The sequence below is a fragment of the Microchirus variegatus genome (assembly GCF_963457635.1).
Source record: "Microchirus variegatus genome assembly, chromosome: 9".
Lineage (NCBI taxonomy): Eukaryota > Metazoa > Chordata > Actinopteri > Pleuronectiformes > Soleidae > Microchirus > Microchirus variegatus.
The window spans coordinates 16934023-16959716 of record NC_139810.1 but is presented as its reverse complement, the minus strand read 5'-3'; the positions used below and the strand labels follow the sequence as shown (position 1 = coordinate 16959716).

At 40.7% G+C, this 25694-nt stretch overlaps 5 protein-coding genes across 7 annotated transcripts in view; 1 reads left to right on the top strand and 4 right to left on the bottom strand.

Moving 5' to 3' along the window:
- Positions 1-46: 46 nt before the first annotated feature.
- On the bottom strand, positions 47-7305 carry amt (aminomethyltransferase). Its single transcript, XM_083895232.1, has 9 exons — positions 7107-7305; positions 4689-4856; positions 4514-4594; positions 4254-4385; positions 4054-4132; positions 3358-3503; positions 3069-3249; positions 2277-2432; positions 47-2104 (listed from the first exon to the last, which is right to left on the bottom strand). The coding sequence occupies exons 1-9, from the start codon at positions 7254-7256 to the stop codon at positions 1929-1931; spliced, it is 1269 nt and encodes a 422-aa protein (XP_083751358.1). The 5' UTR covers positions 7257-7305; the 3' UTR covers positions 47-1928.
- Positions 7306-9807: 2502 nt separating this feature from the next.
- On the top strand, positions 9808-13331 carry LOC310931400 (uncharacterized protein). Of its 2 annotated transcripts, none has more exons than XM_083894537.1 (4): positions 9808-10122; positions 10575-10732; positions 12334-12552; positions 12668-13331. In XM_083894537.1, exons 2-4 carry the CDS (start codon positions 10597-10599, stop codon positions 12805-12807), a joined length of 495 nt encoding a protein of 164 aa, XP_083750663.1. In that variant the 5' UTR covers positions 9808-10122; positions 10575-10596; the 3' UTR covers positions 12808-13331. The 2 variants fall into 2 exon arrangements, with proteins under 2 accessions (XP_083750663.1, XP_083750662.1); XM_083894536.1 differs by having other exon boundaries at positions 10561-10732.
- A 70-nt stretch (positions 13332-13401) lies between these two features.
- On the bottom strand, positions 13402-17538 carry hyal3 (hyaluronidase 3; the record flags this gene model as incomplete). Its single annotated transcript, XM_083895445.1, has 6 exons — positions 13402-13689; positions 13921-14010; positions 15044-15170; positions 15274-15415; positions 15633-16068; positions 17269-17538. The coding sequence occupies 6 exons, from the start codon at positions 17536-17538 to the stop codon at positions 13402-13404; spliced, it is 1353 nt and encodes a 450-aa protein (XP_083751571.1).
- Positions 17539-18318: 780 nt separating this feature from the next.
- naa80 (N-alpha-acetyltransferase 80, NatH catalytic subunit) lies at positions 18319-19766 on the bottom strand (the record flags this gene model as incomplete). The annotated part of the gene is made up of 2 exons (XM_083895444.1): positions 18319-19161; positions 19755-19766. The coding sequence occupies 2 exons, from the start codon at positions 19764-19766 to the stop codon at positions 18319-18321; spliced, it is 855 nt and encodes a 284-aa protein (XP_083751570.1).
- Positions 19767-22520: 2754 nt separating this feature from the next.
- Positions 22521-25694, bottom strand: part of prkar2aa (protein kinase, cAMP-dependent, regulatory, type II, alpha A) — a 36460-nt gene continuing 33286 nt past the window's right edge. For both annotated transcript variants that reach the window (XM_083894498.1, XM_083894497.1), the window contains exons 10-11: positions 25456-25594; positions 22521-23745 (exon numbers count right to left, since the gene is read on the bottom strand). In XM_083894498.1, the coding sequence (XP_083750624.1) occupies positions 23621-23745; positions 25456-25594 (264 nt within the window). In that variant the 3' untranslated portion in view covers positions 22521-23620. The remainder of the gene's footprint in view (positions 23746-25455; positions 25595-25694) is intronic.

Below are 25694 nucleotides of genomic sequence, written 5' to 3'. Positions count from 1 at the left end.
CATTCCAGCATTATTATTTCCATTTTCAGCTTTTAAGTCCAAAGAAATTACATTCTTTCAGTGGCCTTCAGAGAACAGTTAACGTCTTTTAATCATAATTAAACTTCATACTACACACATAAATCTGTTTTTTTTTTTTTTTTCTTAAACCCTCAAAATTGTGGTTTAGATGTTAAATTTTCTAATGAACACAAAAAATAGCTATTTCCATAAACTGGACTCTCACGTTTGTGTTATTAACGTTCAAGCAGGGACGTTTACGTTAGGTAGGATTTCACATTTAATCAAAGTGTTCATAACTAACACAAATATTAATAGTAATTTGGCTCTGTGATATGTAAAAGTCCTTCAGAACAAAACAATGCAGACATGTAGATTATTACTGTCAAAAGGATTTGGATTTTTGTCATTTGTTTGTTTTTGGTCCAGAGGCAGATGAACATGGCGTCATATTTCATCTGCAAAAACCTGCATTCTTCAACAAAGTGATTTAAAAAAAAAATAATAATTATAATAATTATTGAGTGTCTCTAACACATCCTCAGGGTTTTTTGTTCCTGAAACAACACAGATCTTCAACTACAGAGCATACGTGTATGTTCAGTCTCAGACGCAATAACACCGCTTGTAATTCATTCCAAGGATGTCGTATGAGAACTGCTCACACATTCATCATCAATGGGTCAAACAGTCTTCACCACACACACACACACACGAAAATACTGACTGGCTGTGTATGAAGAGACAGTGAGACTTAAACTAGTCCACATATTTAATGTTCAAGCTCATCATATAAAGTCTATGCCTGCGCCTTCAAAAACGTTACAGTCACACACCTAGAGCACCAAAATGTGCTCATAAAAATAAGCTATAAAAATTGTTTAATGCTTTAAACCAAACTCAATCCTTTCCATATCAAATATAAATTAATTTATTATTTTCAAAATACTTTAAATTATATTTGTTCTCATCATTGCAGCCTGGTGTAAGTGAAAGATCAGCAGAAACATTTGTGTATAATATGTGTTATTATATGTTTGCAATGTCATAAAATACTCACATTAACACACCTAGAGCACCAAAATGTGCTCATTAAAAATAAATTTTTAACCCTTAAATTGCCAAGTTTTTGGGCTGACTAAAGCTGTGGAACTATTTTGATAATCGATTAATCAGTTTGAAGCAAATTGAAGAAGTTTGAAGAAAATTATCGACGGATTAAGCGATTCCGAAAATAATCATGAGTTGCAGCTCTAATAGTGGCGCATCAAAAATAGTGATGAATGAGTTTCAATTAGCACATTTAGGTGTGTAGGTGTTTTAGTGCGAGTATAGTAACCCCAAAAAGCACAACCTGGCATCAATTTTAAAAACTATGCATGAAAAAAGGATACAATATTAAAAGCCAAAAACACAAAAATGTGTTTAGTTCACTCACTTTCCTGCACCAAGGTCCATAGAGAAAAACAGCGTTTTAAGCTGTTGCTTGGACACAGGACCTGCTAATCTGGTAAATGTGTGTCACTGAGGTCAATCAAAGCAAAGTCTTTCGATGACAAATTTGAACAAAGTGATGAAGGCAGCAGTGGATTAACGACCGATCATTAGTTTTCTCTCTGGACTTTGGTGAAGAGAGAGAAAGCTTAACAAGCTTCAGTTTTCAACCAGAAAAGACAATTTAAAGGTGTGAAAAAGGTCTATATATACATAAGTATATTAATATGATGAAACTGGCATAGATTTTATTTGGTGAGCCTTTGGTGAAGTGGCTAAAAATCTGTTTTGTCTTCTGTCCATGTTATCTGACATCTTCTGTAAATAAAACAGAAGGGGGCAGCATTTCTACATAAGGCAAAGTATAGAGGGGAACTCCAGTGTGTGTGTGTGTGTGTGTGTGTGTGTGTGTGTGTACAGTGTGTGTGTGACTCTTATCCAGAGTAGTAGTTGGTGGGGAAGAAGGGCATCTTGCTGACAGTGGCCGGCACGGCTTTCTTCCTGACCTCAACCTGGATGTTTGTTCCATTCTTAGCGAAAGCCGACTCCACGTAACCCATGGCAACGTTCTTTTTCAGGCAGGGAGACGGGCAGCCACTGGTCACCTCACCTACATGAAAACAGCACAGAAACATGTGGGTTTTCTGACCGTCTACATCACCTCCAATGGAAATGGCTGCTTGACAAAGTCAGTGTTGATAAACACTATAAACTATACATCAAATCTGATCAGCAGTGATGCTGAAATTTGCTTTGTTTGAACACAACCACTCGTCCCTCACCTATAACCTTCCCCTCAGGGCTGAGTATGGGTGTGTGTTGTCTGACGGGGGGGCCACTGGACACCAGACCCACTCTCTTCCTGGCCGTTTTGGCTTTTATCTGCGGCACGATGATGTTAGCGCCGGGGAAATCCTTCGCCTGACGTCGACGTTTACCTGAGCGTGGACAAACAGCTGAGGAGTTATAAAAGAAAGACTCTTTGGAGAAAAAGTGGGAGTGGAAGTCACTGAGAAAATAATCCATTTCTCACTCGATGTCAGTAAAAAATTTCCTGAGGAGTTACTGATCTCAATAACTACTTTCATATCTTCTTCAATAGACCATGATGTCAATTTTGGAAATGATGTTCCCATTTATAGAGAAATAGAAGACATAGCACAGCACATATATGAGTGGACACCTGTGTGATTGACAGCTGGTATCATCTAAAAGGAACACGTGATAAAAGTTAAGATAATAGAGTTCATTTGGAAGTTAGAAGACTATGTTCATTAATTGTTGTATGAGAACTAATGGTATGTAACATAAGGACTCATACATGTTTGTTTCAAAAGGTTCTGGTTGTGGTAGAAACGCTCAAAATGAAACAATAACAAAGAGACAAACAGGATGGAACATTAGCACTTTCCTCCAGGACTATAGGATTTTCTCACATAACTCTAGATATAACAGAGGAAAATACACAATAAACAAATACTGAATTAGAGAAAGGAAAATGTGACAACTGTGCACTTATCAAATGCAAGGAAGGAATGAGAAAGAGGACAATTTCTGTCAAATGAAAGCTGCACCTATGGTCCAGACCAGGGTGGCCTCCACAGGTGTGGTGGTCTCGTCGATGTCGTTGCCATAGAGACAAAGCCCGGCTTCCAGCCTCAAACTGTCCCTGGCTCCAAGGCCGGCGAGCTTCACCTCGCTGTGAGCGAGCAGCTTCTCCGTCAGCTCCACCACTCTGGACTGAGGGACAGAGATCTGAGACACAAAGACACACAAGGGAGTTAAAGGACTCTGGCCAAAACATCTCGACACACTGCCAAGTCAAATGTAAAACCGAAAAAAAAAGAGGCGAGAGCGCTTCACCTCCACACCGTCCTCTCCCGTGTATCCACAGCGAGTGACTCTGCAGCCAGGAACACCGAACACAGTGGCCAGGGCGGAGGTCATGAAGGTCAGCTGACTGAGGTCGTCCTTCAGACCCTGCTGCAGCACAGCTGCCATAGACGGACCTGAAAAAAACGACCGATTATTAATGAATCTGCCATCCACATTTCACAACAAATAAATAGAACCGTGTGGATTATTATGGGTAATTTAATGATATTGGATATTTAAAGAAGAATTAAGGAGTTGGTGGGCTGCAGATCATTTCAGTTTAAGTCAATTGGGCCAAAAAAAACAAGTTTGGCAAGAATATTAGCATTTTCTTTTTCCTTCTTTCGTTTTATTTTTATGCTTTGGCAATGTAAACGTATGTTTCCCATGGTTTTTATTTGCCATAAAGTCCTTTGAAATTGAAAATTGAAACACATTTACACAAAGTAAGGAAGGTAAAAGCGAGACAAAAAATGTATTGATTTTAAAAAGGTAACTTTATTATCTCATACTAAACATCAGGACTTATAATCGTATACAACACAAAAGTAGCATCTACATCCATGGCCTCGTCTATTTTCTTCCTCCCGATGATGTAAATGGTCTAGCAAGAGGTTTATTATCTGACATTTTGTTCTTTTGCAGATTTTCTCCACAGAGGGACAAAGAATGAGAAAGTCTTACCTTGCAGAGCAATCAGTGATTCATCAAGGAACTCCAGATCAACATCAAACCCTGCAGCTTTGAACTCTGCCAATCTACTCTACACACACACACACAAAATGTATTTTTAATTTCTTATCCAACACATTTGTAAGTCACGAAATAATGATTCTATTACAAGTCGGAGAAAGACGTGTATTTTGTGCATAACTATTATTCACCTTCATGTGAGCCGAGTCCTTGTCGGCACAGCCAGCGTTCGACACGACATAGAGGTAGCCCTGGTCTGTCCTCGTTACTATGAGGTCATCCATGATCCCTCCTTTCTCATTGGTGAAGAGGGACAGAGTGCCCTGAGGCAGGGGGAGAGGGGAGAGAGAGTGAGGATCTGACAGTACAGGCATGTGAACATTAATGAAGCTTCAGAACCACCGTTTTTCTTTTGGATCATCAACGTGAACATGAGGCCGATTGGTCTCACCTGGTTGTCCTTGAGTTCTGCAATATCTGCAACCACCAGAGATTCCATGAACTTCACTCTGTCTTTGCCGTGGACTTTGGTCTGACAGTAAAAAAAAAAAAAAGGTGTTTGTGATAACACGTGTTCAGCAGTGTCTGTGTGCACGTGTCAGCGTGTGTTCTCGTCTCTCTCTCACCTGCAGCATGTGGCTGACGTCAAAGATGGAGCAGTGCTCTCTGGTGTGCATGTGTGAGGCGATGTGACTGTCTTTGTACTGGACTGGCATGCTCCAGCCTGCAAACTCCACCATCTTCCCTCCATGTTCTCTGTGGAAGTCGAACAGCGGAGTCTTCTTCTGCACGGCCTGTGGAATAAACAAAACACTGTGCTCAGTGTGCAAAATATTAAAAAACACAGACGGAACCAGATAGTTTTGATAGTTGAAAGCTGAAAGCTCCAGTGCAGAAGTTTTATCGCCCCCCTGTGGACCTCAGAGGGATTTAGCAAAATACAGATCTACCGAGAGAAACGGAGCTCTTTTCCATCTGCGAGATTGTGTTAGACAACTGTGTTTTGTTTTAAACGTGTTCTTTGAATCCTTCATACCGCATCCAGGAAACTTGGGAGCTGCATGTTTGCAGGAACAGCAGCAGTGACTGAACATGTAGGTGGTTGTTTAGAGATCTGCTTCGCATTCTGTTTGTTGAGAACGCTTTTTCAATACCGGATGATAATATTGGAGAGAAGCCAAAATGGTGATCATGATTAAAATACGATAATGAAGTCCTACTGAATGTCCAGGTTTATTTTTTCAGCAGTAAAATCCTTTCCTGCTACTCGCTGTGGGCTATTTATGACATTTTAAGGCAAAGTCCATCACTGTTGTGACTTTACTTTGCCTCCATCAATCATGACATACAATTCTTTAATCTACACAACATTATGTCACAGTTTTTTCCCTAAATTACACCATATAAATGCCTATAATTGGGATTAACACCAGTTTATTGATTTCCAACAGTGTACAACAAAACAAAAATGAGCAAATAATGAATTTCTTTCACCAAGGAAATATCAAAAATGAGAGACCAACTAATTACCAAATCATTTCTAAGATGTTTTGTTTATTATAATGTATTAACTTATTATTCAACTTTATTCTGAGTAACTGAAGAAGCGAATATCATAGCCAGACTGCGTTCCCTTCTCCTCCAGATAATCATTATAGTAACGGTGTGATCTGCAAATACGACCCTGATAACTGACACAATAGCACATATTTTGTTTAATAGACAGTCAAGTGTCTGTTATGTTCCTGTTCTTTATTGCCTAACCTCTGGCCTTTGAACCAGCCAGTGACAGAAGCTTATCAGTGTAACGGCAGCAGCAGTGCATGATGGGATACAGTTTGCTGGCATGTCACAGAAGACTCGACTGCTTTTTTCTCCCCCTGAAATGTTCAAGTTCAAAGTCAGAGCTCAGCATATTGTTGCAGCTGTAGCACAAATATATCAACACATATTTACAATATCTATGCAGCTGAACAGATTATGAATGGTGAATGTTCAGAGGTTTGATGAAAGTTCATCACAGGATTAGAAACAGAATCGGTCACTCGTGGTTTTAATAAAATCATCTTGTGCAGCTCACAGAAATGTCCGACTAGCTCCAGTTGTACAGTGTTGCAAATAAGCAGCAACACAGAACAACTTGAAATGGTTTATTCTGAGGTTTTCTGGATTATCGTTCAAAAACGTCTTCATCTTTGGATTAGAACACAGCAGTAAACACGGGAACATGTTCTGCTACAGTTATCATGAGCCAAACAATAGTTATTTATTATATTCTTAAACTATGCTGTATTAAGAATATGCTATAAAATTGTAGATTTGTAAACATAATGGGTGGAGCGTTCTGTATGCACGCCATCATCATTTGGTTTGTATCTGTAAGCTTTCAGAAACTGTGCACCAACACAGACACCAGAATAACATATGAATTAATATTACAAATGTTACAAACATTACTTGTGTTATGTTTTAGTCACATGTTAAAAAGTGATGTCGCAGCTACATGTGACGCCAACGCTACAAACAAACAAACAAACAAAACATGACTTGCCTTATCGAAAGAAACTGTGTTGTATACTGTAATGTTACGCAACATGATTCAAATTGCCAAATTAAACTGTAATTTTACAAAAGCAGAATACAAAAAATAAATAAGTACACATATTTTAGTAGTGGACATTTTTAAGTGAGTGCAGGCTCCCCCTTGTGGCACTTCAAAATAAATCACCAGAACTATGTGTTGGTGAGCCATTTTCCACATTCATGATTATCCTAAATAACTGTAATCAACAAATTATCATGACATTAAAATGCATTAGAACAGAATATTTGAGGAAAAATCAGAGATATCTGAAAATGAGGAACCAGAAATAAGGACAATGTCAAAATGAGCTCCACAGAGACATGGTTATGACTGCTTTACTGAGACTGCACTGCTAACTAAACACGAGTTTTTGTTTTTACCCTTCTTCTTTCAGTCAAACTAGCACTGAGCTGCTTTGATTAAATTCACAGTTGCAGCAGAAGTTGAGTTTACCACTCACCTCTGAAGTTGAAGCTTGTCTCCGCTGCTGCTGCTGCCGAAGCCTCCCCGTACATCCAGCTCCACTCACCCGCAGCAAACAGTCCCGGGAAACCAGCCGCGGCCCGAGCCCCGACACCCCGAAACCAACCAACCGCCGAGTCCACATCATGTCAGCCGAGTACCCGCTAAAGAGTCACTCACACTCACTCACTCAGAAACGCTTCCGCTGTTACCAAACTCTGGGCACCGCACGGTGAAGGGACTCTGCTGTGCCTGGCAAAAAACACACGTGAAAAAGACAGCTAATAACGGGAAGGAGCACGGACTTGTGGGAAATGTAGTCAATGAGTGTGTTATTCCCACCAGGCCTCCAGCCGCTCATGTGGTCACATGATCTGAGGTTCAACGATGGTGTTGCAACAACAATATGTATCACAATACATACAGTGGTCAATGGTTTACCTCAGTGAAATGTTTCTCAATGTTTAACAAGTGTTTGTCATTTCCTATGAAACCACAATTAACTGTTTGTTTTGTCATTCAGGAGAAAACATCCGTTTAAATTGTGTTAGTTCTCCATCCATCCATCCATCCATCCATCCATCCGTGACAATAAATAAATAAATACATAAATAAATAAAACAAAATATTTCCCTATATGGTATAGTGTATAATCTGGGGATTATCCCATGTAAAATATGATTATATATTATCTAACAAGTGTTTGTCTGTTAATCTATGAACGATTCATAGATTAACAATGTTAAAGGTGCATTATGTAATAAATCTAAAGCAACTGGCCATAAAATCCTCCTAATATGTCACAGAGACTCAGGAATGATGTTCATATAACAAACTGAACTCACCAACAACAACAGTAAAGCCAAAATACTTGCATAAAAAAAATATATTTTGCAGACTGCAAATCATGTTTATGTTTTGAAATCATGTTTTGGTATGTGGCGCCACCTACCACTGTCTACCAATCATTGCAGTCAGTAGAGCCTCAGCAACCACGGGTTGACAGCTACGTCAAAAAACGAAACCTAAAAGACCTCGGTTTTTGAATTTTGAATGCAGTAACCGTTTTTGGCCACATTCTTACTTGTGGCACCTTTAATCGATGAACGATTGCAGATTACAAATTTGAAGAAAAAAAAAATACATATATATACATATATATTGGTACTCTGACAGTGTTTACATTAGCAGGCGGAAGTGACTTTTTTCCATTGTTGTAAGCAGACTGGATTTGTTTTTCAGAGCAGTGTGAACACAGAAATCTGACTTGTATCACTTCAGTATGTGGTCAGAATTGCAAATGACAATAGGGCAGCAGTTTTAACATCAAGAGAGATCCATCCATCTTCTACCGCTTTATCCACCACACGAGGGTTGCAGGGAGGGAGCTGTGCCAATCATAAGGCCACTTATAGACACAAACAACCAATCCACTCTCACAACTATGATCAATTTAGAGTGTCCAATTTACCGAATCCCCATATTGCATGTTTTTGGACTGTGGGGGGAAGCCATAGAACCTGGGGAAATCAAGAAAGATCATGCATAGCAAAGTATATCTGTTCAACACTACGATAAGGGGCAGAAATTTGGAGAAAAAGCAACGATAAGCAAATTTGATGCCTTTGAAATATGGCCATACAGAAGAATAACTTTGAAAGAATAACTTGGACGGAGAGAAAACAAATGGCCATATCATGAGAGGAGGTGAAATACAAGACTAACGCAGCTGCACAAGACAATGGAGATCCATCACAACTGGCACATGAAGATGTCACAGGTCTGACATACACATCACCAGCCACATTATTTGGTCCATTTTTTCTGATGTAGCCCTTTTAGCTTCAATATCCAAAGACGATCGTCTGCATACATTGAGTGTTAATGTGAGTTACCGTTTCCTTTTTATCATCTCAAACTAGTCTGGTCTGGTCACATTTTCACTTGCTGCTCCCAGGAGATTTTCTCTTTTGTTTGTCTACTCTCTGTAAACCCCAGAGGATCAGCTGTTTTGGAAATGCTTAGACCAGCCTATCTGGTACCGACCACTATGGCCACATTCAAAATCACCTTTCTTCTCCTAATCAGATACAGTATTTGCACTTAGAAACAGGTGTACCCAATAAAATGCATGTCTCATGCGCCACCAGTAGTGCAACAAAGCTAAACAACAATGGAGGAGAGTGAACACATGGACAGAGGACAGTCGCATTCATGTGAAAGTCAGATGTAAGACACTGTTATGTAGTTATGAACCATTACATATTGAATTCTCTGATCTCGTTTAAGCTCATTGTCAACAAGAAGAATCTGTGTATGTCAGGTCATTCAGGTCTTTCATATCTTCAGCAGTTCAGATTTAGGCAAGTTGATTTACTTTAGTTTAGTTTGGTTGATCTAAACTTAAACTTAAAATCTGTAAACTCTGTGACTCTCCTCCCTGTGGTATCTGTGTGTATGCGTTTATCCCTTTATATCCCATCCTGCCTTCCATGCAGATCATTGAGTCATCCTTTAGCCAGAGGATCTAATAATACCCCCGTGTCTGTGCTGCTATTTTAGTTTGTGAGGGCCTGTGGGGTTGAGGGGTGTGTGAGCATGTTTGGAGGGGGGTAAAGGGCCTGAGAGGGCTTCACCTCTCTCTCTCCATGTCTCGAGCTCTCTCCACCTCTCTTATAGAGCAGCGAGGGTGGGCTAAAGTGGATCATGGACACACACACACACACACACAAACATAGCTGGTAGAAAGTGTCCGACAGTTGCTCAGTGACACACGAGGAGCAGGAAGCAAAACCTGGAGTTTCCTTTTGTTTTCAAGGATTTTACAGGAATCACTTTGAGTTTGGCCTATGGATAAAGTCTGGATATTAAGATGATGATGATGATGATGATGATGATGATGATAGTCCACTGCTCCTTTTGCAGTTTGAGTGTCTGCGTGTGAGACCGGGATGAGACAAGAGCAAGCAAGGAGAAACAAAATCCAACACACTTCATATTCGTGGTGACAGACGGTAAGTGGAAGAGTATTTATTCGGCCTGTTTGATTAACCATCATATCTGGTCTGTCTACAGTCTGAGTTGTAAATCAGGTCATTGATTATCCATTCATTCAGTCAGTCAGTTAGTCATTAGGGGCTATAGTTCTGTCCTTTGGCCCTTGACTGAAATTCCATGAGCATTGTGTCTTTACAGGCCTGACAACCAGGTCTAATAATAGCTTTGAATAAATTAGCTGTTCATTTGACATGTTTGTCTTGTCTTCATAGTAAAAGGCAATCTGATTATTTACACCAGGGTTTTCAATAACCTCCTGTACATCCTTACATCCTGAACTACAGCTGTCTTTACAGAATATACAATGAACTATAATTCTTACACACCACATTGCCATTTCTACCTAGTTAATGAGTACGAGTTAAGGACTTTTATGGTTGTGATTTACTGACCAGTGTTCATCCTGAAGTTTCCCCTCAAGAGGAGGCGAGATGTCGAGGCCTCCTTCCTCCCAGACCACACCTCAGTTCCACAGAGTCAGTGACAGAGATCTCACCGAGATAGAGCTTCACTCCGTGGACTCCATCAACGACCTCCACCGAACACACCTCGAACACAGCAACAAAGGTACACACACACACATAGACATTTAGTGAACACACACAGGTACACTAACACAAATAACATAGACATAGCCACAAATGTACACACAAATACTGTGAACGCAGCCATAACGGAACACACACAAATACTGTGTGAACGCAGCCATAACGGAACACACACAAATACTGTGAGGGCAGCCATAACGGAACACACACAAATACTGTGAACGCGGCCATAACGGAACACACACAAATACTTTGAACGCAGCCATAATGGAATACACACAAATACTGTGAACACAGCCATAACGGAACACACACAAATACTGTGAACACAGCCGTAACGGAAAACACACACAAATACTGTGTGAACGCAGCCATAACGGAACACACACAAATAATGTTAACGCAGCCATAACGGAACACACACAAATACTGCGAACGCAGCCATAACGGAACACACACAAATACTGTGAACGCAGCCATAACGGAACACACACAAATACTGCGAACGCAGCCATAACGGAACACACACAAATACTGTGAGGGCAGCCATAACGGAACACACACAAATACTGTGTGAACGCAGCCATAACGGAACACACACAAATACTGTGAGGGCAGCCATAACGGAACACACACAAATACTGTGAACGCAGCCATAGTGGAACACACACAAATACTGTGAACGCAGCCATAACGGAACACGCACAAATACTGTGAGGGCAGCCATAACGGAACACGCACAAATACTGTGAACGCAGCCATAACGGAACACGCACAAATACTGTGAGGGCAGCCATAACGGAACACACACAAATACTGTGAACGCAGCCATAACAGAACACACACAAATACTGTGTGAACGCAGCCATAACGGAACACACACAAATACTGGGAATGCAGCCATAACGGAACACACACAAATACTGTGAGGGCAGCCATTGTGGAACACACACAAATACTGTGAACGCAGCCATAACGGAACACACACAAATACTGTGAACGCAGCCATAACGGAACACGCACAAATACTGTGAGGGCAGCCATAACGGAACACACAAATACTGTGAACGCAGCCATAACGGAACACACACAAATACTGGGAATGCAGCCATAACGGAACACACACAAATACTGTGAGGGCAGCCATACCGGAAACACACACAAATACTGTGAGGGCAGCCATAACGGAACACGCACAAATACTGTAAGGGCAGCCATAACGGAACACACACAAATACTGTGAAGGCAGCCATAACGGAACACACACAAATACTGTGAACACAGCCATAACGGAACACACAAAAATACTGGGAATGCAGCCATAACAGAACACACACAAATACTGTGTGAACGCAGCCATAACGGAACACACACAAATACTGTGAGGGCAGCCATACCGGAAACACACACAAATACTGTGAGGGCAGCCATACCGGAAACACACACAAATACTGTGAGGGCAGCCATAACGGAACACGCACAAATACTGCGAACACAGCCATAACAGAACACACACAAATACTGTGAACGCAGCCATAGTGGAACACACACAAATACTGTGAACACAGCCATTGTGGAACACACATGCACACTGAGTGACTCATCTGTGTATGATTTCAGGGATGAGGCCTCCTCGTCCTGCTTACACGCCTTCACAACATGGGAACCTTTACACGAGTGATATGTCAGCTGTCAATCAAAGAGGCCATCCAGTCAGCAGCAAATGGCAGACCCATCTACAGAACCTGTTGACACCCAGTTCATCTCGTGCTTATGCCATGAGCTGTGCTGTCATCACTTTGCTTCTGCTGACGGTGTTCCTCATCTTCTATTTCCTGGGTGAGATGATCTCCAGTTTCTATGAATCACACTTTTGTTATGCTGTTGGTTTCATTTCAGTTTCAACTATAGTGTGGTATCTGAGATTATACTTGTGTCTTTGCTCCTTCTCCAGTCCAGCAGGGCGGCGCAATCCAGATGCTAACAGAGGCAGTGAGAGAGAAAGAGGCTGCAGCCACAGAGCTGTCACTGCTGATCCAAGAACTGCAAGCACTGAGACACAACCTGACATCAATGAGAGGACAAGGGACATGACGAAAACACAAACACACACAGTATACATACATACACTATAGAATCGAATTTTGTTAGAATGTTCTCTAAATGTTTTTTTGTTTCTCAAAATCAATCTGATGTAAATGAAATGAGTGGGAGTGAAGTATTGTTTTTGGCGGCTCTGTGTGAATGTTTGTCCGTGTTTCTGCACTTGCACTTGCCACTATGACCAGCAGAGGGCACCAGAGGCTCGTTGCGTGAATGGGGTGAAGTCGGCCATCTGTGCCACTCAAGGAGTTTTCAAATGACACCCTCTTGAAGCAGATGTTCTCTTTTGAGTAAAGGGACATATTTTACTACATCTCAACAGTTGGTGGAAGAGTACACAGTACAACTCACAAAGTTATTCATGAGTTAATGGAGATAGTAATGTTTTCATGATGTCTACGTGTACGTCTGTTATATGTCACTGATTTTTACACATTTCGTGTGAAATATTTACCTTTTTGAAATACATGCAAAAATAAACAGATACATTTCCAAATGTATTTATTTTACCTTGACATCCCCACAGGGAGCAGACACTGTGTTATGTCTTTGTTCTCACATGAAAAGTGTGGTTTACTCTTTGTTCTATGCGGTTTCATCCTTCATCATCACCTGACACTTCTGTCCTGTCCAACCTGGGTAACAATGACACTTGAAGTGACCATGAAATGGTGTTCTACTGGTAAAGTCACGAGGATCTGTGATCATAGCTTGACCTAACGAAACCGTGTGACTAGAGGTGGGGCGTGTCCTGGTGCAGCGACCATTGCCATGGCAAAGTTGGAGGCTGCAGTTTAAGGTGTCAGACCTGAGTGTTCGTATGAAGGGACCCAAGACGGTGCGGACGTAGTTTCTGAGGAGGATGCACTGATTCTGTTTGGGAGAAGGAGAGAGGGTTAAATACAAACACAAGGGTGAAAATACCTAGTTGATGCCAGAGGTTAGAGGAGAATGATCAGACTGGTTTGAAACAATAACAAGGTAACACTAACTCAAAGATCAAAGGTATGCAGAAGACCACACGGAGTGCTGCTCCTACCACTTTCTGAGGTGTCCTGCGTGCCTAATAAGTTATTATTTTCTCTCGAACTATACTATACATACCTTGGATTTGGCAAATTTCAGCTCTCCCCACAGCACCACACCAGCAGCTCCCAATGATGCGCTCTCCCCTATTGTATGCACTAGGTCCGTCTGCGTACACATGCATATGGGAAAAAAATGTTTTAATATCATAATTAACACTGACTTTAATGTGAATCATGAAATCATTTGTCAAACATGGCACATTGTACCCATTTTATTGTCTTCCAATCGCTTTGCCAAGGTAAAATGGAAATTCACACCAAATGTGAAAATACCACTGTTTTAGGTACACACACTGTTCAAAACGAACAGTAATCTAACACTAGAACATTCTCGTGGTGAAATTTTAATCGTGACCTACTTCTTGTTGCTGATTTTTCAGGCAAAGTGGTATTTTTTGTGGAATCAACCTTTGAAAGAGACCGACTCATAAGCCCAACATCTGTTTTTAACATCTGCATTATACAATGTGAAAGAATGGATTGAACCATTAAACTGAAGAGTTTTTTTTACGATTTTTGTTGCCATGGTTACTCGGAAAACACTTAGAAAAGTCACAGCACACGATCACCGATCAAACCACACGTTCTGATATATGTTGCCTGAGGGTTTTCTCAAAACTGTGGCAGATTTCTCAAAACTCCCAAAGTTTGCCGCGTAAAAGAAGAGGAGGAATAATATCAAGAAGCAAAAAACGCGCTGAATAACAACAGATGCTTGCGCTGCAATGCATTCTCGTGAGAACTCTACAGAGTTCTGACTAGTATGCCTTGCAGACGCAGGCACGAATGACAGTAATAAGTTTAGTACATTGTACAAATGTGTTGAATGTAAAAGGAAAATACAAAAACATTATGTTCTAAGAACAATAACATTACCAGACAATAACTCCCTCTCATCAGAAGTAAGACAACTTACTTTTCAACATTTTATTCAAGACTTTTCAAGGACCTGCAGCCACCCTGCAGAGCCCTTAACCTCATCACTCACACATGGACTTTGAACTCCATCATAAATGCCCCAAGTGTTACTGGATGCCCTCTGCTGTATTTATACAGATAATTTTTTTTGATAATTGTTTTGTAAATGATTTAAAGTTTTATGTGCCATGTACATGTTTGCGGGCTGCGACACATCCTACCTTATTGAGAAAGTTGAGCGTGTGTGTGAATGCCAGCCTGGCGTAGGGAAGAACCGGTGTGCTGTGGTTGGTGTTGCTGCTGTGGCGCCAAAGTGATGCAACCCTCAAAGCCTCCAGCAGACGGTGTCTGAGCGGAGAGAAGAGAAAACCTTCATCAGTATTTCATTTAGAATAGAACTCGCATGTTAAATTAATAAATGAGTAACAGGCAAAGAACAAATTCCCAGTACCTGACCATGACAGCTGCGTCAGTCACTCCTCTCTGTGGCAGGTAGATGCTGGGATAGAGAGCAGTGGACTGTCTCCAGAGCCACCACAGACGGTCATTGTGCTGCCTCGTCCCCCTGTGACAGCGTCCTGTGTAGCTTTCATCTGGTCACACGAGAAACAAACCTCCTTTTAACATCATCTATTGACGGTCCAGCATATGCAGTATTTGAGGACTCATTTGAGAGTTCATTGGAAGAGGACGTGAAAAGCATTTCAACAAATAAGATAAAATCACACTGTGGTATTATAAATATTGTGTTTTAAAAATACTTAAATTATAAGACATCAAACATTCTGTCCAAAAAGCTGTATGCCCTACCTGTTTTTCTCTTGTGTTTATTAAAGCAGACAGGAAACCCATAAAACCCCCACAATCCCTTGGGATGATCTTTGACGGCCAACTGCAGCGTTTGCTCCATGAACTTCCGAGCGCTCTCTTCAAACGTTTGCCTCGCCAGTGATGTCACAGCCCCGTCCGACAAATCGGGGTTCTTCTGTCGAACCAGCTCCTTGGACAGCCTGCGGTACTCCATCTTGGCTCCGAAGTTCGTCTCCCATATTGGCTGCCACTCCTCCCAGTCGATGACGCCCACACCTGTGAAGTTTGGCTGCAGCAAACTGGACATCTGCATCCCAGTGAGGGAAAGGTGAGCGGCGAGATCGCCAAGCTGTGGTATTCCTCCGTTCACCGGCCTGCCATCTCCAGAGAGGTATGGATATTTTCCCAAGCGGTCCCGGTAGAAGATGGTCATTTTCTGAAAAGTTGAGTCAAACATAGAGAATCATCACAAAAACATCTAAGACTATAGGTGCTTTTAAAAAATGTTTTTTTCAAATGTGTGGTGCAGCACAAAGGCAGAGTTAATGACAAGTTGGAGGTTTATCGGCCAGGTTTGATAATGTGAAGATTTCCGGGGGCCAATGGACCCTTCACACCCTTTTAACAGTTAAAGTTACATACAATTGCACCGTTTTACAATAATCAACGAAATCAAAGCCACACAGGAGTGAAAATGAAAAATATTCTGCCTTTCTTTCACAGCTGGAGTCAAATAACATGACAACATAACATAGGGGGAGAATGCATGAACCTGACACAAGTGGGGTTTCGACACTTTCTATTCGGGACAGTCCACCCCAGGCTGTAAATAATACTTTATAAAACTGGAGCAGGGGGCTGTACTAAATCTGACCGAGGGCCGGACTTTGGACATGTCTGGTTTAACAGAATTTCATGTCGAATCCAGGGGCGAAGTTGTACATTCACAACCAACCGAATACCCTTCACCTCACCCATACATCATACGTTTCTCTGGTTTGGGGTTAATAAAGTATGTGTGTTTTCGGGGAACCCGTGTTGATCTTTAAGTTTGGTTTGACCCGTCTGTGCTTTGGAAGAAATACAGTGGACATAAACGCAAAAGGACCTGCGATCGATACAGATAGGGAGGACTTATTCTAGATCAACTATTCTTAGCATCAGGTGATTATACAGTAGTGCAATGAAAACAACATTACATTCCATTCCATGCCAAAGATCCTCTTACATTGACCGTGGACCTTTAAGTCCCATTCAGACAAAACACATATTAGGAAGCATCTGTCGGACTGTACTAGTCTCTACTAATGCAGTACATTTGAAGTACATTTTGAAATAACACTGCAAAATCCCATTTCAAAAATCTAACTCAACAAAAATGAACCACAGAGATTTACATGTAAAGTAAATTAATATCTGTGGCCTGTCTTGAAAGTCCATTCTGGGCTATCAATGTGATTGTAATCCTAAATTTTAGGGTTTCAACTTTAATGTTTATATGCACTAACTGCAGAAAATTGATCTTCGAACCCTTACAGTAAGAGAAACATCAAATCCTGTGTATTTTTACTTTATCCTGGTGGTTCACAAAAGCATCACATTCTACTAAACAGAGGTCGCTGTCGTGTTGACCCACCTGTCCCTGGAATCTCTGCCGCCGATTCTCCACAATGTCAAAGTCCCCCAGGTTCAGGTGAACGTTGTAGCGTGTCCGACAGCGTGCTGTGGGCATGTTCCACACGACAACGAAGGGACGGCCCTCCAGGATGGGTCCTGCTGCGGTCACAGAGGCCAGTGGTGTGTGGAGGAGAGGATCTTCATGGGTGGAGCTATTTGACAGTGAGGTACATTGGCATGTAGAAAGAGAGAGGAGGAGGATGTAGAGAGGAAGGTGAGGCAGCACCATGGCTGCTCACAAACTGACGTCTCCTTCCTGACAGGAGACAGAAAGGTGCCAATAAGACGCTCTGATGAGGAATATTAAGATTCTGTGTGCTCGTGAAACCTTGTGAGGACAAAGGTACAACAATCATGAAAACACATCAATTAAACACCAAAAAGGAACATTTTAATGCATTATCTTTATTTTAATGTTTCACTTTTGAAAAACATAATGATCTATATCTCAGTTTTATAAGTGAAAAACAACTTTAAAAAGGCACATTCCAACCTCAAGTATAAAATTACAGTAATGTAACAGCAGCAAATAGAGAATGGAGTTGCAGAGCAGCTCACAGAGAGAATATTATAAACACATTTTTAGGTTGCAACATAATTATAATTTCCTCTTTTCAGTAGAATAGGTTTGAGAGTTCACAGTAAATTACATGGCTGTGCATTATAGTGAAACCTTTGTGTCTTGTCCATTATGAATTTGTGCGTTTCGGTTTGTGATTATGTGTGAATTGTCCATCTACTTTTTAATGCATCTTTTGACCATCTATTAATTACCTTTAATTTATTGTATTTGTTTACCATCCATGGTGCTGTAACACTGCAGATGTCTCTATCCGTTTATCCCTCAGTGAAGAACTGTGAATATGTCTAAATGCATGTGTTTATTTACCGAGGTGTTACAGTCTATTTGAAGTTTTAACCACACTGTACTTAATATGTGTAACCTCCCCTTTGATGTTTGCACTGATGCCAGCCAGCCTATGTCCAAGCATATCCTGCTGTATGTTCATCAAATGTCTTTGTGCATCCAATAGATGGGAGTTCCTTTGGCATCTCTGTAGGGAGTTTCAGTCAAGGTCTGTACAACGAGCTGCCCTGCAGACTGAGGGGGAGGTGGTGGAGGAGGGATGATGGGAGGAGGTTGTGGAGGAAGCATGGAAATAGGAGGAGGAAGTGGAGGAGGGGGAGGTAAACTAGAAGACAGAGGTGACCCTACAACACTAGAACCCTGAGAGTCTGCGTTTCCTTGTGGTATTTGAGCAGCCATCGGTGTCAGTTTCTGCATGTTCATCTCTACACTCTGCATTCTGGAGAACCTCAGAAGTGTCTCCATGGGAACAAACGATGTCATAGCGCCAGCGCTCTGCACTGGCGTCGACAGCACGAAGCCAAGGTGTGCATAGAAGTGCTGCTTATCGTGGGTGGTGAGGCACATGCGCTTAAAGCCTCTGCTTTTTGCATAGCGCTCAGTCTCCTCCATCAAAGTCCGGCCATAGCCTTTCCCTCGCTCCACCTTTGACACAACCACCGACTCGACGAAGAGGCTGCTCCTGTGACCCACGACCAGGGACAGTCTGACGTGTCCGAGCAGCCTCTCCGTCTCTCTGTGTCCCTGCAGAAGAACCAGACAGACGGGGAACTCTGGACAGGACTTCTGGAGGGAGTGAACCCGAGCGGCCTGACTCCTCTGCCACTCAGAATTGACCAGGTCAGCACATGGAACCAGCAGATCTGGACGCCGGTGGATCGGAACCGAATGGATCCTCCCTGGTTGTTTGGAGTCGGCGCAAGGCTTCTCTTCAAAGTTTCCATCTACTTTTGACAACTCACAGACTTTTTCAACATATTGTGTCTGACAGTGCGATACGGGGATGTGGCGCAGATCAGTGCTCAGCCCCTCTTCAGTCAGCCGTTTGGAAAGTACAGATGTTAATGCTTCAGACCTGTGGTGATCAGGGTTTAGCTAAAGTCAGTTTTCATTCACCTCCTTCTGCTGAGTGTTAAATATGAGAAAAAGGTTCTGAACATGCACTTCTTCAGTTTTGTGGTTAGTCTGATTACATCACAGTCTTTATTACACAACTGTTAGATTGAGCAGATGTAAAATAAATAAATACATTCGCCCTTACATCAACCCAACATTAGATAAACCAGACATATTATCTAGACAGCAGAATAAAGACATTTTGCTCATCCTGCCTCCTGACTGACAGCTCCAAAGCTCAGTTCTCTCTGTCTTATCTCTGTCTATAATCAAATGTTAGTAATATTTGTCCAGCTTTGCTTGTAAAATACACTCCATTAATGGATGAAAGGTAAAACCTAAGTGTGAACATGAGTCATAAATCTCATACATAACATATGACAAGTGTTTTACAGGGACTTGGTAACTGATGGAATCACAAATATCTCAAATATGGAAAGTTACCCGACGACATCGCTCACCTCCTTTTGCATCTTAATTAGATTTTTAAAAAAAGATTTTAGTTATAGTAGTAGTTGTTTTCTAAAGTTCTATTCAGAATTCCAACAAATTGTTCGTCACATTTTTAAAACATGATAAACGTGTAAACTTATCAATTCATAATCCAGCCCCATGTTCACTTAACTTATAATTTAAAATGATTGACCCTTATTTTCCAATGTAGTTCAAGCTGATTGAATAAATGAATGGACAGCTGTGTCGTTACATGTAATGCTTTCACACATTGATAAGGCATCATTAAGTTATGAGAATGATATGGGTAGTTGATGTAAATTCAACTTAAAGGCTGCTGAACAGAATTGAGGTTGTGAGGAAAACATGTGACAATGTGCATTGAATTGCATATTCTGTTGCTGAAATTAATATTGGGGAACTGAGAATAAACAGACAATGTATTGAAAAGAGGCAAAACAAGAAAGAATACATATAAGCTGTCAAAAAAAACAACAACTCACCCAGAGAGAGAAATGCTGCTTTTGAACCAAATAATTACTAAGTTGTTTTTCCCCCCAAAAAAAGAGGATGTTTCACAAATGTAGTAAACTAGCAGTTGCGTGATAATCACAGAGAAGATAAGAGAACCACTAGATTTGCCTTGAGACACCGTTTACAAAACAGGTTGTGTAGCAACAAACGGTGTCGCAAACAGCGTCCACGGATAAAAGACTAATTTACTGTGGAACAAATAACAGTAACAGTAAAGGTAGAAGTATTTGTTGAGTGCTAGCAATCTTGGAATCCTATGTTGGGGTTGGTGAGAATGCTCCGACTTTCCAAGTTGGAAGGGTCAGATTTCAAACTGGGAAAGTTGGAGCAACCTCAATTTTTTCTTTTTTTTGAGTATGACAACTGAAATACATCATTTGTATCAACTATTTGACAACTATGATCGTGGTGACCATCACCTGACACTTGAACAGCATTTCTGAAGTTATTTTTTACAATAACTTCACGTTGATTCAGCAGTTTTCTTTTATTTCTGTTGTTAACGTAGTGTTTGGTATATTTTTGACACAGTTAAATGTTATGTATTTCCATTTTTGCTCGGCAAAAGAGAAAATACGACAACCTTTTCACTGTTGAGTATACAGTATTGTTGTATAGTAAGTAAATGTATAACCTAATACCTAATAATAATCCTGGCTTGTTTTTGGCCTGCAATGAGAATTAATCTTATATCAAATCCATTGTGAAGTTTTTCAATAATTAAAAAAAGCTTTCTGATTTTACATCTTCTTAAATGTGAATATTATCTGGTGGTTTATTTGCTTCAAATAAAAAAGAAATCATTAAAATTGAAAAATGGTTTGTGGACAAAACAAGACATTTGATATAAGTTCCAAGTTTACCAAACGATTACTCGATAAAATTACCGGCAGATTAATCGATTACGGAAATAATCGTTCGTGCAGCTGTATCAAAGGTTAATACTTCCGTTTTCAGTCGTGTAATAATTTCCCTGCTCTTACTTTGTCTGAAACATCCACAACAATATAGCTGTAAACCACAGTCCATAATAGTAACTTTTAATAGTATTAGCCCTCCCCTTTTCTTCCACTTCCATATTAGGTGAATTACGACAGTGACAGTGCTGGGAGTCGTGGCTACATGCTAACAGTCTCATTTGCTTCCTACCAGCTAACACACTTGAGCAGCACACCGACTAAAAGTTATACAAACATTAGTGTTAGTGTGGTGAACCAAGCACTTCTCGCCACCATTAAACGGTACCTACATGTTGGTTAGTGAACGCAGTTCGTGGCCGGCGCTCGTCTTTCTCGTGTATATTTGACAGCTGGTCTGCAGTCGGTTAACTTCCACTGCCCCACAGATCATTAGCAGCAGTTGCCCAGCGGTAATATCTGATCCTCGGTCAGTCATTCTTCAACCGCCAAAATGTCTGCACTGAGACAGGAAATGTTGCCGTTGAGGCGCTTTGCTCTGCGTGGTCGCGACTGCCTCCCTGCGGATTGGGGTGGTACGACAGAAACGATTTCTATTTTAGTCAGACAGGATGATCATCAATGCTGTGCATACTTCTAGTGTAGAATAAATTCAAAACACTCACCTGTAATCTGCAAAGATTTTACAAACCATGTGAGATTAGATAAATGTGTCAATATGCATATTATCACTTGAGAAATACACATTTTCAGACTGAAACAACAATACAATAATTATAGGAGCTGAAAGTAGAAAACAAGTTTATAAATGGAACCATATGATAACTTTTGACTTGAAGGAATTAAACACTTAAACATACTTGAGAATTGTATATCCAATTTCTGCCAATCAACCCTTGGAAATGTATGGCTGAAACTGCGTATGAACGCTCGAGTTAATAACATCACTACCCACTGACATCAGACTTTCCTCTTCTCCGCAGGTGAGTGGTGAGTGGAAACCCAACTGCAAAAGCTTTTAGGTTTCCTCCGTCATCCCTCAGTCAGCCATGACTCGTCGCTTTGGCTGCAGTGAGAGAATGTCCCCGGGCAACACAACAACAAAACACCACTATACAGAGGGTCACGTGGCAAAACAAATCAGCATCGTGTGATCTCATTTGACAATGGTTTGAATGTAATGGACACTAGTTTTTTAATTAAACACTTCAGCTTTATGATTTACCACAAACACACGAGTGCAAGTAGAATTTCAATGAAGAGAAAGATTTTTCTAACAAAATGTTTTCTTTATTTTTTTCATTTTTTTTTTCTTATCCAGGACAACTCATTCAAGGATAATCAAGGAGAAATAAGCACTATAGTTTATTAGAATTTTTTTTTCTCTTTTTACATTTTGTCAGAGATGGATGTTGAATTTTATCTGAATAGGTCAAAGCAAAAAAAAGAAAGAAAAAAAGAATACATAATAACAATACATTAATAATTAATTCAATACATTGAAGTGTGGCGTCAATGATAGAATAACAATGGCCCAGAAAACGTAGGGTTGTTATTATTTTCACTGCTTCTTCTGTGGTACTGCAAGAATCACCATCACTAACTCAACTCAATCAACAACAGTAGAGGAAGAAATGGAGCGCACTGACAAAGTTCAGCACCCCGGCCTCCTGAAGAGGAAACACTTTTTTTATTTAAATAATATTTTATCAAAGCTTCTGTTTTTTTTATCTTCATAAAACATTTCTAAAAGTTCTTTTTTAAACATATCACTTTTTTTTTTTTTTTTTTGCATTTTTCAGATAAATTTTTTTCTTCGTTTTTTTGTCTCCATTTTACCACAACGTGTCCGTTTTTGCAAGTGTGGTTGCCTATGAGAATCTGTATGTGTGTGTGTGTATCCGTGTATGTACTGATGAGTCCTTGGCTGAGGATTGTTGGAACAATTTTGAGTTGTTTAAGTGCTCGTGTGAAGCTTGCACATATATAGCATGATGGTGTTTTTATATGTGTGTTTTGTGTTCTTACACTGCTTTAACCTCCATTAAGGTCTTTGCAGTGAAAACATTCATACTGAGAGGTTTGAGTTGGCTCAATAAACAAAGTGTGCAGCCTTTAGCTAACTTTGTGTGTGTGTGTGTTTCTCCACAAAGTGAGGCTAAGACGGAGTGTGTCGAGCTAGTTTTCTGGATGAGGGTGAGCAAACTAAGTGATGTGGGCATCTCTCAGTACCTGCACAGGCTTCAGTATAAAAGTATGTGTGTGTGGATTCATGTAGCTTCAGGTGAACCAAGTACAGCTTTCATGTGTTGACTGTGTAAAAGTGATGAGTCTGTATAGCCATTGCATGACATGTTGGTTGGAGTGTGTGTGTGTGCGTGTGTGTGTGTGTAAAAGAAGGCACGGAGGTTGGTGTGAGAGGCTCAGTCTCTCAGGTCCATGCTGGAGCCAAACAGAGCTACCAGCTGCTCCTCGTAGTGGGCGATGTTCCTCTTCATGATTTCCTTACAGGAGCCCAGGAGACGCTCAAACGCCTGGATGTCTATTACTGCAAGGTGAAAGAGAGAGCGTGAGAGCAGGAGAGAGAGAAAGATGGTAGGTGTGGTTCAGTTCATCTGCTCATGTATTAAAATGTCATAAGAAAACACTGAACAAATAAAAACAATCCAACAAGTCTGTCTTTGTTTGACAGTAACGCATAACATGACCAGTCTGTCATCCCATATATAGTTAAAGATCCTGAGGATTCCTGTGGGTTTTTTTTGGCAGAAATTTCAACAACAACCTGAAACACTCAGGCTTCCTCCGAGAAAATCTTAAAACGGTAAAACGTCAGTGGACCACTACAATCGAGTCAGGGATCGTGTAGATCTGAAACCACTCAAACACAAACACACGATGAAGCAGAGTAACAAGCATCTGCTACTCAGCCCTTTACAGGAAAAAAAAAAAAGACAGACATAATAAACCCAGAAAGACAGATGGATTCACAGACACATTAATGAGGCAGTAATAGAAGAAATAAGAACCCAATTTGTCCAGTGTATTCGTTCAGCAACCAGGGTTCCCCACCACAGCAAATTCAAGGACTTTTCAAGGATAAATTCCCTCAAATTCAAGGACCTAATGTGCCGACAGAGCTTAAGGTGGGAGGGCAACTTGTAAGAGCTGCTTTGCCCATGGCGTCCACTTTGATTGATTTGCAGCACACTCTGCATCTGGCAAGTGATTGTCCTTGGGATCTTGGTCAAAGTCAGTCTTTGTAATCTTCTTTGGTGAGCTAGAGATATTGGAATTTACATTTCCCAGGCATCACATAATTTGCCCCATCTTGCTTAACGTTACCCACTCATTGTTTACAACTAGACGCTTGTTCTGCGTAGGCCACGTCTACGTTCATAAAGCAGGGTACATGAAACAGTAGGTGGTGACGTAAAAAACAAAGATCAACAGCTGATTATTTTGATCTTAGTTGTTTGTTATTCCTGATTAAAGGTGTTTTATATGTGTGACAAAAAGAGACAACAGATGTGCGAGCTGCTACAACACCACTGAGCGGCATTTCCTCTCCTTCAAAGCTGAGCAGCTGTTAGTCAACAAAAAAACATTACAGAAATAATGGACAAGAATAAGAGCAACTGACTGATTACTTCTACCATGAAAAACAAAGCTGTGGAACAAACGAATTAAAAAAATAGAAAGCTGATTTCCTGTGGTGACAGAAAAACACGACAACCCATTAAAAATCCAGTGTTCATTTTAAAAAGTGAAGAGCTGCTCATACGCTGTAGAGGTTGAAATACTGAACCCACATTAAAAGCAGAAACAATTACTGAACGGCCTTCAAATCTACAAAAAATACAAGGTGATGGCAGATGACATGAAGAACCACAGAATAACTATGAATTAATCAAAACACAAGTGACACTTGATATCTCTCGACAAACTACTTAACAGTTCGATTATTATTACAACAAACATTTTTTGTCGGAATTAGGCATTATTATGTAAATTGTATTGCTCTTAATTTGTTCTTAACATGAAGTTCAACTAAATATACATGGCATCTCATTCAGAATGAATGAACTGAAAGGGGCAACAGAATGTATTATATCATAGAACAAAGTGAAAATTTACTTTAATGACATACTTTGGATTAAATCATCACATTCTGACACACTATTATCAGTTTTATTTTGGTTTAAAGTCAAAATGCAAAAAATTTCTACGGAGCACTGTGTGGGGTGTTCTGTCTTACCCAAACACTTGACATGGCCGACTGCGTAGGCTGAGGCAGCTCGGGGCTTGTTAGTGACCAAGGCCAGCTCCCCAAAGTATTGACCCCTGTTACAGCGTGTAATCTCCACCTCCGCATTGTCTGCATGGTCCGCCTTCGTCTGCAGGAAGGGGAAATGAACAGGAGAGGGATTAAAGGTTAGGGACGTCCGAGTGCCTCTTTCTTTTTTCCCCTACAGAGAGACGCACTCAGCTGAGACA

Excerpts from the sequence above, each read along its gene's own strand:
- amt (XM_083895232.1), bottom strand. The coding sequence starts at position 7,256 with ATGATGTGGACTCGGCGGTTGGTTGGTTTCGGGGTGTCGGGGCTCGGG. Across the intron at positions 3,250-3,357 it reads CGGGAGAGGACGGTGTGGAG|ATCTCTGTCCCTCAGTCCAG; the intron begins GTGAAGCGCTCT and ends TTTGTGTCTCAG. Across the intron at positions 2,433-3,068 it reads CACCCTGGTCTGGACCATAG|GTAAACGTCGACGTCAGGCG; the intron begins GTGCAGCTTTCA and ends GTCCACGCTCAG.
- LOC310931400 (XM_083894537.1), top strand. The coding sequence starts at position 10,597 with ATGTCGAGGCCTCCTTCCTCCCAGACCACACCTCAGTTCCACAGAGTC. Across the intron at positions 10,733-12,333 it reads CCTCGAACACAGCAACAAAG|GGATGAGGCCTCCTCGTCCT; the intron begins GTACACACACAC and ends GTATGATTTCAG. Across the intron at positions 12,553-12,667 it reads CCTCATCTTCTATTTCCTGG|TCCAGCAGGGCGGCGCAATC; the intron begins GTGAGATGATCT and ends CTCCTTCTCCAG.